The sequence below is a fragment of the Amblyomma maculatum genome, chromosome 4 (genome assembly GCF_055883805.1).
Source record: "Amblyomma maculatum isolate TAMU_Amacu chromosome 4, ASM5588380v1, whole genome shotgun sequence".
Classification (NCBI taxonomy): domain Eukaryota; kingdom Metazoa; phylum Arthropoda; class Arachnida; order Ixodida; family Ixodidae; genus Amblyomma; species Amblyomma maculatum.
In genome coordinates, this window is record NC_139347.1 from 102,009,854 (window position 1) to 102,021,978 (window position 12,125).

The 12,125-nt window shown below is 45.7% G+C and overlaps 1 protein-coding gene across 2 annotated transcripts in view; it reads left to right on the forward strand.

The window, feature by feature from the left end:
- The window catches only part of LOC146191873 (DNA damage-regulated autophagy modulator protein 1-like), a 122,210-nt gene that overhangs the window by 92,471 nt on the left and 17,614 nt on the right, over window positions 1-12,125 (forward strand). For both annotated transcript variants that reach the window (XM_084602316.1, XM_084602315.1), the window contains exon 3: window positions 389-534. In XM_084602316.1, the coding sequence (XP_084458442.1) occupies window positions 404-534 (131 nt within the window). In that variant the 5' untranslated portion in view covers window positions 389-403. The remainder of the gene's footprint in view (window positions 1-388; window positions 535-12,125) is intronic.

Consider the following 12,125-nt stretch of genomic DNA (forward strand, 5'->3'; position numbering starts at 1 on the left):
ACAGCTAAGCTCATCTTTCAGGTGGTTTTGCAGCCCGCAGAGGCTATACGAAAAGTGCGTAGGGTGATTAGAGCACCAACTCAGAAAGGACTTAAAAGATTGCTTATTGGAAAAAAAAAGGGGGGGTTCCTTTAATGGCCTTGGAGACAATGTCCCAAGCGTGCGTTTGCTAGTGGAACCGTACCTGTACTTCGGCAGGTAGTTATTTTTCTGGGACTGTGACTTCTGCGTGTGAAGCCAGTTTCCATTTTCATGCCAACAATACCGCACATGCCCAGCACACGTGCGCAACCTGCTCAGTTTGCTCAATTAACAGCATAGCTCGAAAGCGGTGCTGTTGTTTCGTTCTTGACTTAACTTAAATTTCTCGAAACGGCTCCGATTCCAGGACTTTTCCACGAGCATGGAGGTCGTCATCACCAAACTTCACTACATCCCGTTTATCGGAGCCGCTTCCGGCGTGGTGGGCATTCTCACATCTTACGCCATAGCCGTCAGCAAAGGCGACGTTGAACCGTGGCTGCCGTACATCAGGTGAGTGAACTGTATATTTTAAGAATTACTGATGGCAAACATGCCTAGCTACTACACATGCGCACCTTCCTGTTACTTTTAGACGTGTGTGAAACAAGGGTGCGTCTGGTTGGAAAGCCCAAATATGCATCCCCCCCCCCCCCCACACACACACTGCATCATTACAGTAATGAGGAAATGTGAGAGGTGTGTGACTAAAAGTTCTGACAGGGGATGCGTACTTATCGTTTTCTGTCATTATCGGTCCTTTGAGATTGCACAGCACTCACATGTGGTTCGAACAGCGCCCCTGACAACGGTAATACTTATACGAAGCTAGGCATCATCACTCAGCGATGTTTTTATCGATAAAATTACGATCTTGAAACAGCCGCTGTCCGCCAAAGTAAGTAGACGTTAAACAAAGTTGCATTATTCAGTGCGATTGAAGTAGTTGTAGCAATCACAATCTCGAAACTAGCTATAGTTGCGGAGAGAGAGAGCTGGAGTTTAGTGACTTGTCATGATCAAACAAGGAGAGTGAAGCCGGCGAGAGGGCTATCTGTGCGTTTTAAGCCATTACTTCACTGGGGAAACCTTATATATCATAAAATACGATTAGCGGCGAGAACTTTCGTTGCCGGAGATCTGAATAAAGTTCCAAAAAACTACTTCTGTGTCCACAATGGCAAGCGTGTAGTCGTTTTCAGTACGTTGTTCAATATGAAGCAGTGTGATAAGGGATAAATTTCTCTTCGCACCGCGCACCAACGGGTGCAGGTCACAAATACGATGACATATTCGTGAAAACTCCATATCAGTTGTGACTAAGTATTTTCTACGCAGTTTTGTGCGCGATACCTCTCAGCAGCTAGAACGTTAGAAATTCCGAAGAGAACTTAAACCTCCTCGCGTGCGGCAATGCGAAAGCATTTCTCTCCTTTTGCTGGCCTGGTTATGAATGAGCATGTGTCCACACTTTTAATGCGTTGTGTTGTATAGACCGTTTTATCATGGGCGCTGCCTGTATGGATGGAAGGAATATAGGAGCGTCCCTTTTGAAACGGGGTGGTAGCAGTAGCTATCATGCTCATTTTTCTCCATATATCTTAATTATTGATTTAGAATGGTTAACTAAACCATCATTCTATTTATTAAATTTTTGTGCCTACATTACTAACATTGTCACTTCTCTGCTTTTAAGCCACCAATCTTCCAGTCGTTTTTTGCTAGTTTCCACCGCCATTTTGAGTGTGTGGCGCCATCTAGCGGCCGAGTTGTGAACAACCGCCATGCTGGTATGTGGGGTCCCATCCGCGGAACAGGCGACAAGTAGCAGAAATCGGCATTTTGGAGCTCTCGCGTGCAAATTTTTGTTTTCTGAAAGTACCTAGCTGAAAGAAAAGAAAGTTTTCAGTAGCAGCGAAGCCATTCGGTCAGAAATGACAAAAAATTATGCTCCTGATCAGGTCGGCTGAAGGCTACAAGCCTGATTAGAATTGGTACGTAACTTTTATATGGCACAGAGGTGCGGTGTCACACCACTGGCAGTGATGGCAGCTTTCGATCTACTTTTTATTCTTAAATGATTTCTAGAGACGGCTTACCGTAACAATTTGAGGAAAGAAAGAAAGCGAATGTAGCCGTTTCATGCCACGGTTAGGAGCAATACTAATCGCGCTACATTTGTTGGGTCAACCGATCATTCATATACTCTTTACTGCTTGAGTGGCTACTGCGGAAGTTCCCACACCTCCGCTGGGGTTCTATTCTTAAGTATCGATTATCCATTTCGGATTCATTTACTCTACCCTGGCTACTTTTGTTGGGTGACAATCAGGCAGGGTGTTCAAGCGTCCACTACCAGGCAATCGGATGTCAGCCTTGCCTACATGACTCGACCACCTGTTTGCCGATATGTGCGGGGAGTGGCGATGACTTTTCAACAGCGGAAGCTGCTATCCTGCAATTTCTGTGACTGGACGTTAGTTGCGTTTGTCTGATGCTGCCGTCATGCTGACATTCAAATACAAGATAAAATGGACAAATGATACCTATGGAATAGGGACCTTAAATTATGTCCCATAATGACCTCATCAAAAGTTGCTTTTATCAACAATTATATAGTCCATTTTTATCGCAAAGTTTGCTTACTGCAAGCAGTCGCTGCTATTCCTATGACCATATTCCCATTTATTATCGGCAGCAAAATCTTACGAGATGCGTGTTTTCAAAAAAATAAATATATATTTGAGCGCTGTTTCACTAAATAAGTTGACAACCAATTTATTAGTATATCGTTGTCTTCAATTGTAGGACAGGTTCTTTCATACTTGCATTAACCTCAGGTGACTGAATCGAAATAGTTCTTTACCTGGCGGTATCTCGTAAATATTTGCCACAAGGAATATCATCCGCTTGTTGCCCAAAGTCTGCCGTTGTTGCACGGGTATTCAGTTTTTCCGGTCCCTACTCTAAAAACACAGTGTTCGGAACTCGCACGAAAGGCTGCCAAAGCGAAATTTTTTTGGTTGGGGGAATGAAATTTAGAAGCTTCTCGTCTTCGCCCAATTGAGTGAGTTGCAAGCGGAACAGTGTAGAGCAACACACGCGCATACCACCGCTGTTAATCTTTTATCTTCTGTTAATCATCTGCTTTTAGTTGTAATTTTTTTGTTAATGCAAACAACTGAGTTAAAAAAAAAAAAAGATTGCGTTAATCACGGCAGCCCTTAGCAGCGAAACTGCAGCCGGCGAAAATGAAACGATCAGGGAAATGAAGTAAAGAAAGGGGCGAAAGAAGAAAGAACAGGGAAAGAAAGCACATCGCTCACATCAGCTAATCGGCTTAGATACTTTGCGCCTATTCAAGACACTCTGTGTGCAAAAGACTGCAACGTGTGCCCTTTCTCCGTAAAATGCCCTGCCGCCCCGCTGCTATCCCGCGTCCCCACATACCAGACAGGAGGAGCCGCGCAGCATGTTCCTGTTCGAGGCTATTTTCCTCCTCGCCGCGAAAATGGTCTATAAACTGAGTTCCGCCAACGCCTGGCGTGTTCAGACATGTCTGCGTAAGTAGCGGCACCATCGACACCGAGACGTTATGACGTCAGATGCTAACTATGACTATTATGGCTAACCATGACTATGACTGACTTATCATGGCTATTACTACCTATGACTAATCAACTCGCAATAATCATAATTATCAGTCTTATTTCATTATTGTCTATCTCTGCATGGTTGACAGGTACGGACTTTTTCCGGTCACTTTCTGGTCACACGATGCATGAAGCAAGAATGGTTTCTGCCCTAATATCATGAAGGGATATAGCAACATGGAACGTACTGCTGCTGCTATAGGCCTTTACAAGGGCCTCTGCGAAACCGGTTTGACTTGACTGTAGGTCGGTTTTGGGGGAGATAATCTTCAGCTTTCACTGGATTTCTAGCACAGTCCAGTATCCAATAGGGCAGCGCCAACGACCACTTTTGTGAAAAAGTAGATGTACTCTTTGGGCCAGCTGCAGTGGTTAGGCTTGCAAGCGTTAATTGAAACATACTTCTGAAGTCTGAGTGTTACTGTCGTCCTAGACACTCCAGCAGCCGTTGGTCTTTGGCCTTGCAGTTCTTTCCTTTGTGACCTTCCTCTGGACTCTATTCTATGAATCTCTACAGCATAATAAATATTTTAACACGTCTCACGACGCATATTTTGTTAAATACATACTTGACAGAACGGGTGTGGAAATCAAAATGAAAAATAAGTACCTATATTTATATTCAGATCTTTATATCTCTTGATTCTTTGTCCATGCTTATTTCGGCAGAATAATGATCACCTCAAGCTGCGGAGTGTTCCCTTGATGCCGTAGAGTTCTTGATTCGAACTATTAGAAAGCACAGCGCGTGTTCTCTTACAGGCAATTTTTGAAAAATATCGAAGACGAATGCATTTTTTAGGCTCTCTTGACAGCAACATCATACCCCCCCCCCCCCTCCCCCCCCGGTATTATCAACCATTTTCCGGACTATGCATCGAAGGTTCTTCCCCAAAAAAGGTCAGCTCACTTTTAATGTGAATTTTCGAATGAAATTGTATTTAAAATGATTTTTGTTTGTTTTGCTCTCCCTTTAGATGTTTGGAACGAATTCGGTTGTCACGGCTTCAAAGTGACTGATTGTATACCCAAGGCCTGAGGATTTGCGCGATCAATTTCCTCGACGCCAAGCCAGCATATATCTTCTCAAACGGCCGGCGGGGATGTTTTCTATACTTCATTACTTGGTCTTCGAGATCGTGTTAAAGCTTATACATTGAAAGTAACGTATTTTAATTTAAACGCAGTAATTAATAACCTTACAGATTAAAATATGTCGGGGAATTCCTGTGCTGTGGCAAGCTGCGCATGTGCGTTTCGGGCGAAAAAAAAAAAACATAGCTTAAGCCTGACTTAGATAAATAATCTTTTCAGGCTTAGAACAGGAATAACAGCACAACACATACTCTTGTTGTTAAGGACGAGTTGCGCGCGCACAAAAGACAAACAGGAAAAGAACGATGGAGAAAATAGCGCAAAATATCAACTGTTGTGCATGATACCGGTAGGCCCTTATATAGGCAGTGTGCACGTGCCTTAAAAAGAAGGGACGAGGAGGGAGAAGAAAAATCAAGTCAGCGCGCAAGTCAACGAGAGCCACACAGCAAGTTCTTTTCAGCATTACACACATTACAGAAGTATCACTGATGCAATCGTCGGCTTTTGCTTTGATCTGGTACGCTTCTAAAAGCTCACGGGCTACTTCTCCTACACAGGATCTGAATGCTCCTGAGCCGCGGCTCGCAACCTTTGCATGCAATGCAGTGAGCGGGCAAGTTTGCTCCTTCTCGAGACCGAACTAAACGAGCATTCTCCCCTGCGCGTTAATTCACGCAGCGGCCTGTCTGGCCAACATACGCACGTCCACACTTAAGCGGGATTTCATAAGCCACACCCGTAGCACACTTCACAAACGTTTCTGCATGTTTTATATTGCAGCCGTTTCGCTTACCTCTTTAAATGCTGATCCTCGGGCCTAACACGGCAGGCTTTCGGGGCGCTGAAAAAAAACCACGAGGACGCTATATGCCTAAAATGGCGAGAATTGGGCCGTGTTGGTGATAACCTTAAGAAGTCAAAGGAAGGAAAACGCAGCAAGAGCAATGAATGCATGCTCAGAAAGAAGGCCACGGTTGTACCGTGTCTGCCCAAAGTGCCCCACAACATCAATAATGTGGCAAACAGGCATGGCGTAGTGGTTCACCGCGCTAACACAGAATGTGGTGTTGTGTTTATTGTCGTTTTATATGTTAGCGCGGTGAACCACTACGCCATGCCTGTTTGCCACATTATTGATGTTGTGGGGCACTTTGGGCAGACACGGTACAACCGTGGCCTTCTTTCTGAGCATGCATTCATTGCTCTTGCTGCGTTTTCCTTCCTTTGACTTAAGGTTATCAGCAACAACTGAGATGACCATGCAGAGGAAGCCGGCTGAAAGAAGCCTGTTAACTTCATTATTGAAGCTGATCTGCATTGCATGTGGGCATGACTTTGTCAGAGCAGATTCCAGGCACGAGCTATCAATAACTCTCTTAACTAAACTATCTTCCAGTGCGCAGAATCATATGGAAGTATCTTTTTCTGTACTTGGAGCATAGTGCCAGCATATATGATGCAGCCAAACTGCAGGTTAACATCTAAAACCTGCAACGAACGATTAGTTGGAAGTTCGTTCGTAAAAGCCAAGCCCTTGCTACGTTGTCTAAAAATGATTACAATGCTTTTCACAGAATCATTGCGGGTCAAGATTATTTGTTTATCGATAACAATTAAAAAATCGTCGTCATATTTCAAACTTTAAGCACTCCTTGGTTAGTAAACTCATAGTTGAGGGATTGGTCAATAGCAGCTAAATATATATCGCACAAGGTCGGGGCGACATATGCGCCTATACATATGCCTGGTCGTTTAATGTAAAAGCCACCGTTAAAAGAAATGAAAGTGGCTTGCAAATAAAATTCAAGGAAGGAAATGAAGCTGTCCACTGGCACACCAGCTGAGTTTTGAAATTTGATTACGCCGTTCTTTTCAATACATTCTATGACGGCTACGAACAGTTTAACAGAATGAGCATATCCAATATGAGCGTTGTTATCCAAGAAACGTACAACATCACTAGAGTTCTTTGTGGCGAAAGGATCATCGACCTATAAAGCACTCAGGTATTTCTGTAAATATTCGCTAACATTCTGGGCAGCAGCAAATACAAAGTAGCCCGCGAGCTTTTAGGTGCGTACTAGAGCTAAGTAAAAGGCGACGATTGCATCAGTGATACTTAACCGCAGACTTCATTTGCCTTCTCCCTCCTCCTTCCCCCCTTTCTAAGGCACGTGTGCACACTACCTATATAAGGACCTACGGACACCAATAAAACAGTTGATAGTTTACGCTCTTTCCTTCTCCATCGTTCTTTTCCTGTTTGTTTTTTCTGTGCTCGCAACTAGTCCTTAACAAGTCATGCACCGACTAGCCCAACAAGAGGTTCTACTAAACATCCCCGGGTATATACGACGCACCGCCAGGATCAGTGTCGATCAGGCTTGTTTACGACGCCACGCACACGTTTCAGGAATCGGGGATCAAGCCATGTGGGACCTGCCTTGCAAGTGTAAAGGGCCAAGTATACCTGTCATCCGCTTTGGCTACACCTGATATACCCACGAGCAAGCGATCATCGTAGATGAATGGGAAGGACAGGCGCGAAGTCTCGAAAAATGACGGCGCAACCTAAACACTCGGGACCTCACCTGGCGAGAGTAGGCTTCCGAGAACGCCCAGCTGGTAAACAGATGCACGCTCAAACTCGTCGGCCTTGACGCGTCGTCGCACAAATCGAGGGTCCATGCACCGTCGCTAAAGTGCGCCGCGGCGAGCGCTGAGCACGGCTGTGGGAAGACATCAAGAAAACATCGTCGGCGTGAGAAACGGCGACATCTGCATGCTTTCGTGTGCTAATATGCCTGGGGGGATACACGTAGCTGCAAACTGCGATAGTGCTGCTGAACAGTCGCTGACGACCTTGCAGCGCGTCCTTGACAAAGTTGATGTAAAAAAATTTAAATAACATTTGCATATATTTTAGCCCGTGATACCCGGGTCAGTCAGTCAGTTCAGTCGTTCAGTCGTGTCCGACTCTTCGTGACCCTGTGGACCATGTCACGCCACGCTTTCCGGTCTCTCACTATCTTCCTAACATCACATAACTTCATCTGCAGTGCCTCCAGGATGCCATCTAACCATCGCGTTCGCTGCCTACCCCTTCTCCGGCGACCCTCAACCCGGGTACCATGCCTTAGTTAATGCGTATGTTTTAAAGCAGAGCCTTATTTTGAGTGTGCAACCATAAAAATCGGTCTGCTTCCCGGCATCGCTCGACGGCACCAGTAAAATAGTCGTGACACAGACGACAGAATGCAAGGCAGAACAGCGCTTGTCCTTATTTCCGTTTGTAGTTCTCGTTTCTCAGCACTGCTGTGCGCGCAAACTCAACTCTTCCCCTTTTTCGCTGCTGCTTTTGTTTTAATTGAAATTAGTAAACATACTGTCAGCCAGTACATACTGTCAGTCCAAGCAGGAGGGGCTGAGAACAAATTCAGAAGCGAGTAAAAAGACATACATGAAAAACAACTTCAAATGTTAAAAACAACTAATAATCGCGAAATAAAGTAATCAGGCGTAAGCACGTTCAAGCTTATTAGTAAAATCATCGGAACAGACATTACTGCCTGAAAAAGCATTCCATGCCACTATTGCTCTCGGAAAGAGATTGTACTTGTACGCATTAGTCCTGCAAATATTGGAGTTAAGCATGCTGCATAGTATGCCTCGCTCCTCTGGTGCTAATTGGCTTAAGGATATCTCCATCTGAACATGCTAGTCAGTTTCGCTTGATTTATCGAAATAAATTTCTGGACGCAGAGGAATCGGTGTATAAGATAGCTCTACTCTCTTGAGCTGTTGGAAGTCAGTTCTGGTATTTTATGTGAGAAAGCTAGGCTTGTTTCTATGGTGCGGGTGAGCATTTGCGTAAGTATAGCGTTTTAAACGAATTAAGCACAGACTATTTTCCACAAGGGGTCGCTGTAGCTTTCTCGCTTCACCAACGATGAACTAGATCGTGATTCCTCTGCGGTTTAGCAGTCGCGCAGCAATTTGCGTCTGTTGTTTAGTTGCGATATGTCCTCTCAGAATTTTAGACAGTACGCTGAAACTGTCAGACGTCATCAACGTATCACGTAGCTGCGACTGGAGAGCTAAATGCGCAGTTCTTACGGTTATCTCTTATAAGAAAAAGGTTCGCACGTGTCAAAACGGCGACTTTATCAGGAACATGTTTATGATGAGCTCAGCTAGTGCAGCTATTTCGGGATATGGAGCTGCGTGAAAAGATTACGAATGTCTGCCTTGTGGGCGATTCCTCTGCCCGAGGGATGCGCACGACAAACACACAGTGGGCCGTATAACAAACATATTTAATCTCACAGGGATCTTGTCGTCCGGGTGGCTGCGGGTCGTTTCCGTGGAGAGCCGGGAGGGAAGCGGGAGCGACGAGCCAGGGACCAGGAAGCGCCAGGGACCAAGAAGAGGGCGAGCCGGCGGCGCGTGCCTTCTTTTATAGCCCCCTCGCGCGGGACCGGTTATCCCCGCGCGAGCGGGGAGAGGGAAACAGGCACGCGCGCAGGGAGCATTGGGAAGTGGCGCGGCCTTCGAAAGCGCGGCGCGCCACGAGCCCTACAGCCTTTTATCTTGTTTGCTCATAACCACCGTTACAAGGTCAAGGAAAGCCCAAAATGATGCATGGTGATTCTCTTTTTGTTCTTGTACAAAAGGTTATTAGGCTAGCATATCGCTTCTAGCGACTAACCGCAAAAACATGTACAGCACATATTGAGAGATAGGTCAAGGAAAGGAAAGAATGAAGCATGGTCAATGTTTTCATTTCGTTATATGCGTATAGGCTATTAGTGAAAATGTACCCTCCATGAAGCATAAAGGGATTCCTAGAAAGTCATAACCGCATCATTTCAGGTATCTAAGCTATTTGAGCTCCGGTAGTATTGGTGCGTGCAGGGAACCACGCTGGCGCATATTCGAGTGCACATTTCGGTCACTCATTTACCGGGATTGCGTTGAAAAGATGACGCTAGAGGTGTGGTCACTGACATAGTTGAATGCTTTTTATTGCGCGGTTTCTCAAGCAACAACAGCATCGTCGGTCTGGTTCGGTTATCTAAAATGTGCACGCATAAGCAACGCTTATACGCTACCATCAGCAAACTTACCAAAAATAACATGAGCGCAACAAGTAAAACCTCCCAGACGTATAAGCATCGAAAAGCAAGGATGAATTTATGTCCTCGGAACGACAGAGCCGGTTCTCTGGGAACAATAGGCACATCCGCAATAAGAAATATGTTGTTACGACAGGGTGGAAAAGCTGTCGTATTTGGAGGCTGACTTATTGTTATTTCTCGACTTTGGTTTCCCCGTACCATGTCTAAAAAAATTGCATCTCTACCACTCCTTCCTTTTCAAGTTTCCTTGCCTTCGCAAAAACAAGTATAATAGAGCAGCCTTTCCGGCTTTTCTAGTACCATGGTCGTAATTGATTATATTCTGCTCATGCTTTATATGCAGAAGTTACGTGCAGAAGTTCTTCGCTTACGACATACTAACCATCCACAAGACTAGCAATGTCATATGCCGCGATGATAGAAGTTTATAAGCTATCATTACAGCACAAATAAAACTATGGAACAGAAAAGACCTGGATGCAAGATTAGCAGCTCGCGCTTTAAGTTTCGAGAGTCATCACATTCTTATGCATTCGCCTGTTGTTCGGACAGTTACAGCGCCCATACGAGCATTTGGCAGGAGCAAGGGAAGAAAAAAATACTGAAGCACGAATAATATCCCAAATTCCGCATCAGTGTTAAAGATCGGAGCAGAGTTATTTACTTAAATTATTATTTTGTGTATGAACGAGGGCATCCGTTGCTGTGTGAAAAATACCGGGGGGCGTCTGTGATCTGCCTGGATTTGTAGCTAACGTTCGCGTGCAAGATGAATATGTGAAAAGAGCATCGTAGTACTGAATTTCTGTCTGTTTTCCATTCATGTCGAATTATGAAGCATAGGTTAATATTATTTACGCATTGTTTTATAAAACCTCATCGTAAGATATTGCCGGCCGTATCAATAATTTTCGAGAATTTTCAGAAATTTGTTGGACAAATACTAGTCCGCCATGCTAAGTTCTGGTGTGCACATTAACTGTCATGTAAGCGCCTTTAACGAGGCAATAAGCGGCTTTCATTACGGCTCATAACTCATTTTTAAATTAATTAAGGTTGGAAAACTTGGACATGTTCACTGGGGCTTTCCAAAAATATTTGTTAGTAACTTTCCGCCGCGGTGGCTTAGTGTTCAGGCCGATCGAATGGTGAATCCAACGACACGTGCACGAATCCGGGCGGTGGCAGAACTTTTTATTTTGGTAAAACAGTCCCACAAATCTCTCATCATACCCATCCATGACTTTCAATCACTAATCCTCCATCCGTTTTCCATCCATCGCTGTTGTTGTTGTGGCTGTAGGAAGGAAAAGAAAATGCACGGGTCTGCTACTGACTCTGTAGCTGAGCCACCTCCGCTGCCTCGTGCGGACAGAAGAGAAAATAGAGAAGAAACGTAAAAGAAAAGGGAGAGAAAGGCACGTGCCGCAACAACAGCCGTCGTCCACCACCGAAGCAGTGGCGGGTGCAATGACGGCCTACAACAGATAACAATTCGGTGGCTGGCTGGCTAGCTCCCGCCGCAAGCGGCGTTGACCTACCGTCCCAGCCCCGTAGGGTCAGGTACTGCCCCCCCCCCCCCCCCAAATCCACCACTGCGTTGAATAGCGGCACAAACCCGCTGCACTTCCTATGAGCGTTCCGGCATGGCGAATTTGTTGACACCTCGTGCGCACCCTGCAGCGACTCGGGACGCACCACATCGTCATCGAGAACCGCGCAGCGTCATGCCTGCAGCGGCACGGCATGCATGCCCATGTGACCTATAGGAGCGCTTCCGCGGAACAAGGACACGGCCAGGAAAGAGGCAAATCATGTGACAAGGAATGGGGATGGGAAGAGGGGAAAATGGAAGAGTGAGTGCGTGGAAGGTGGAGATGAGTCTTTCACTGCCCGCGGCAAACTTCCGCGTAATAAAGCGGCTGGTGGCATATCACTGCCAGGAGTGGGGCCCCACCGGCGATCCTTTTCTGTCTGTCGCGCGAGGCATGTTTTAAACATGCTCTCAGGTGGCACGTACGCTCGTGTCGTCGGGGGTGCGCGGTTGCACGCGTGAGCGGCGCAACGTAGACACCCACGGCAGTCGTTCGCACGAGTGCGTTTCGTGCCATGTCGGTTATTCTTTATTTTTGTGTGCATCTGTACTTGTTCATCGCTGCTTCTTTGTTTACATGGCTCGGCTGCACGATATGCTTAGGGATGGTTAATTGACGGG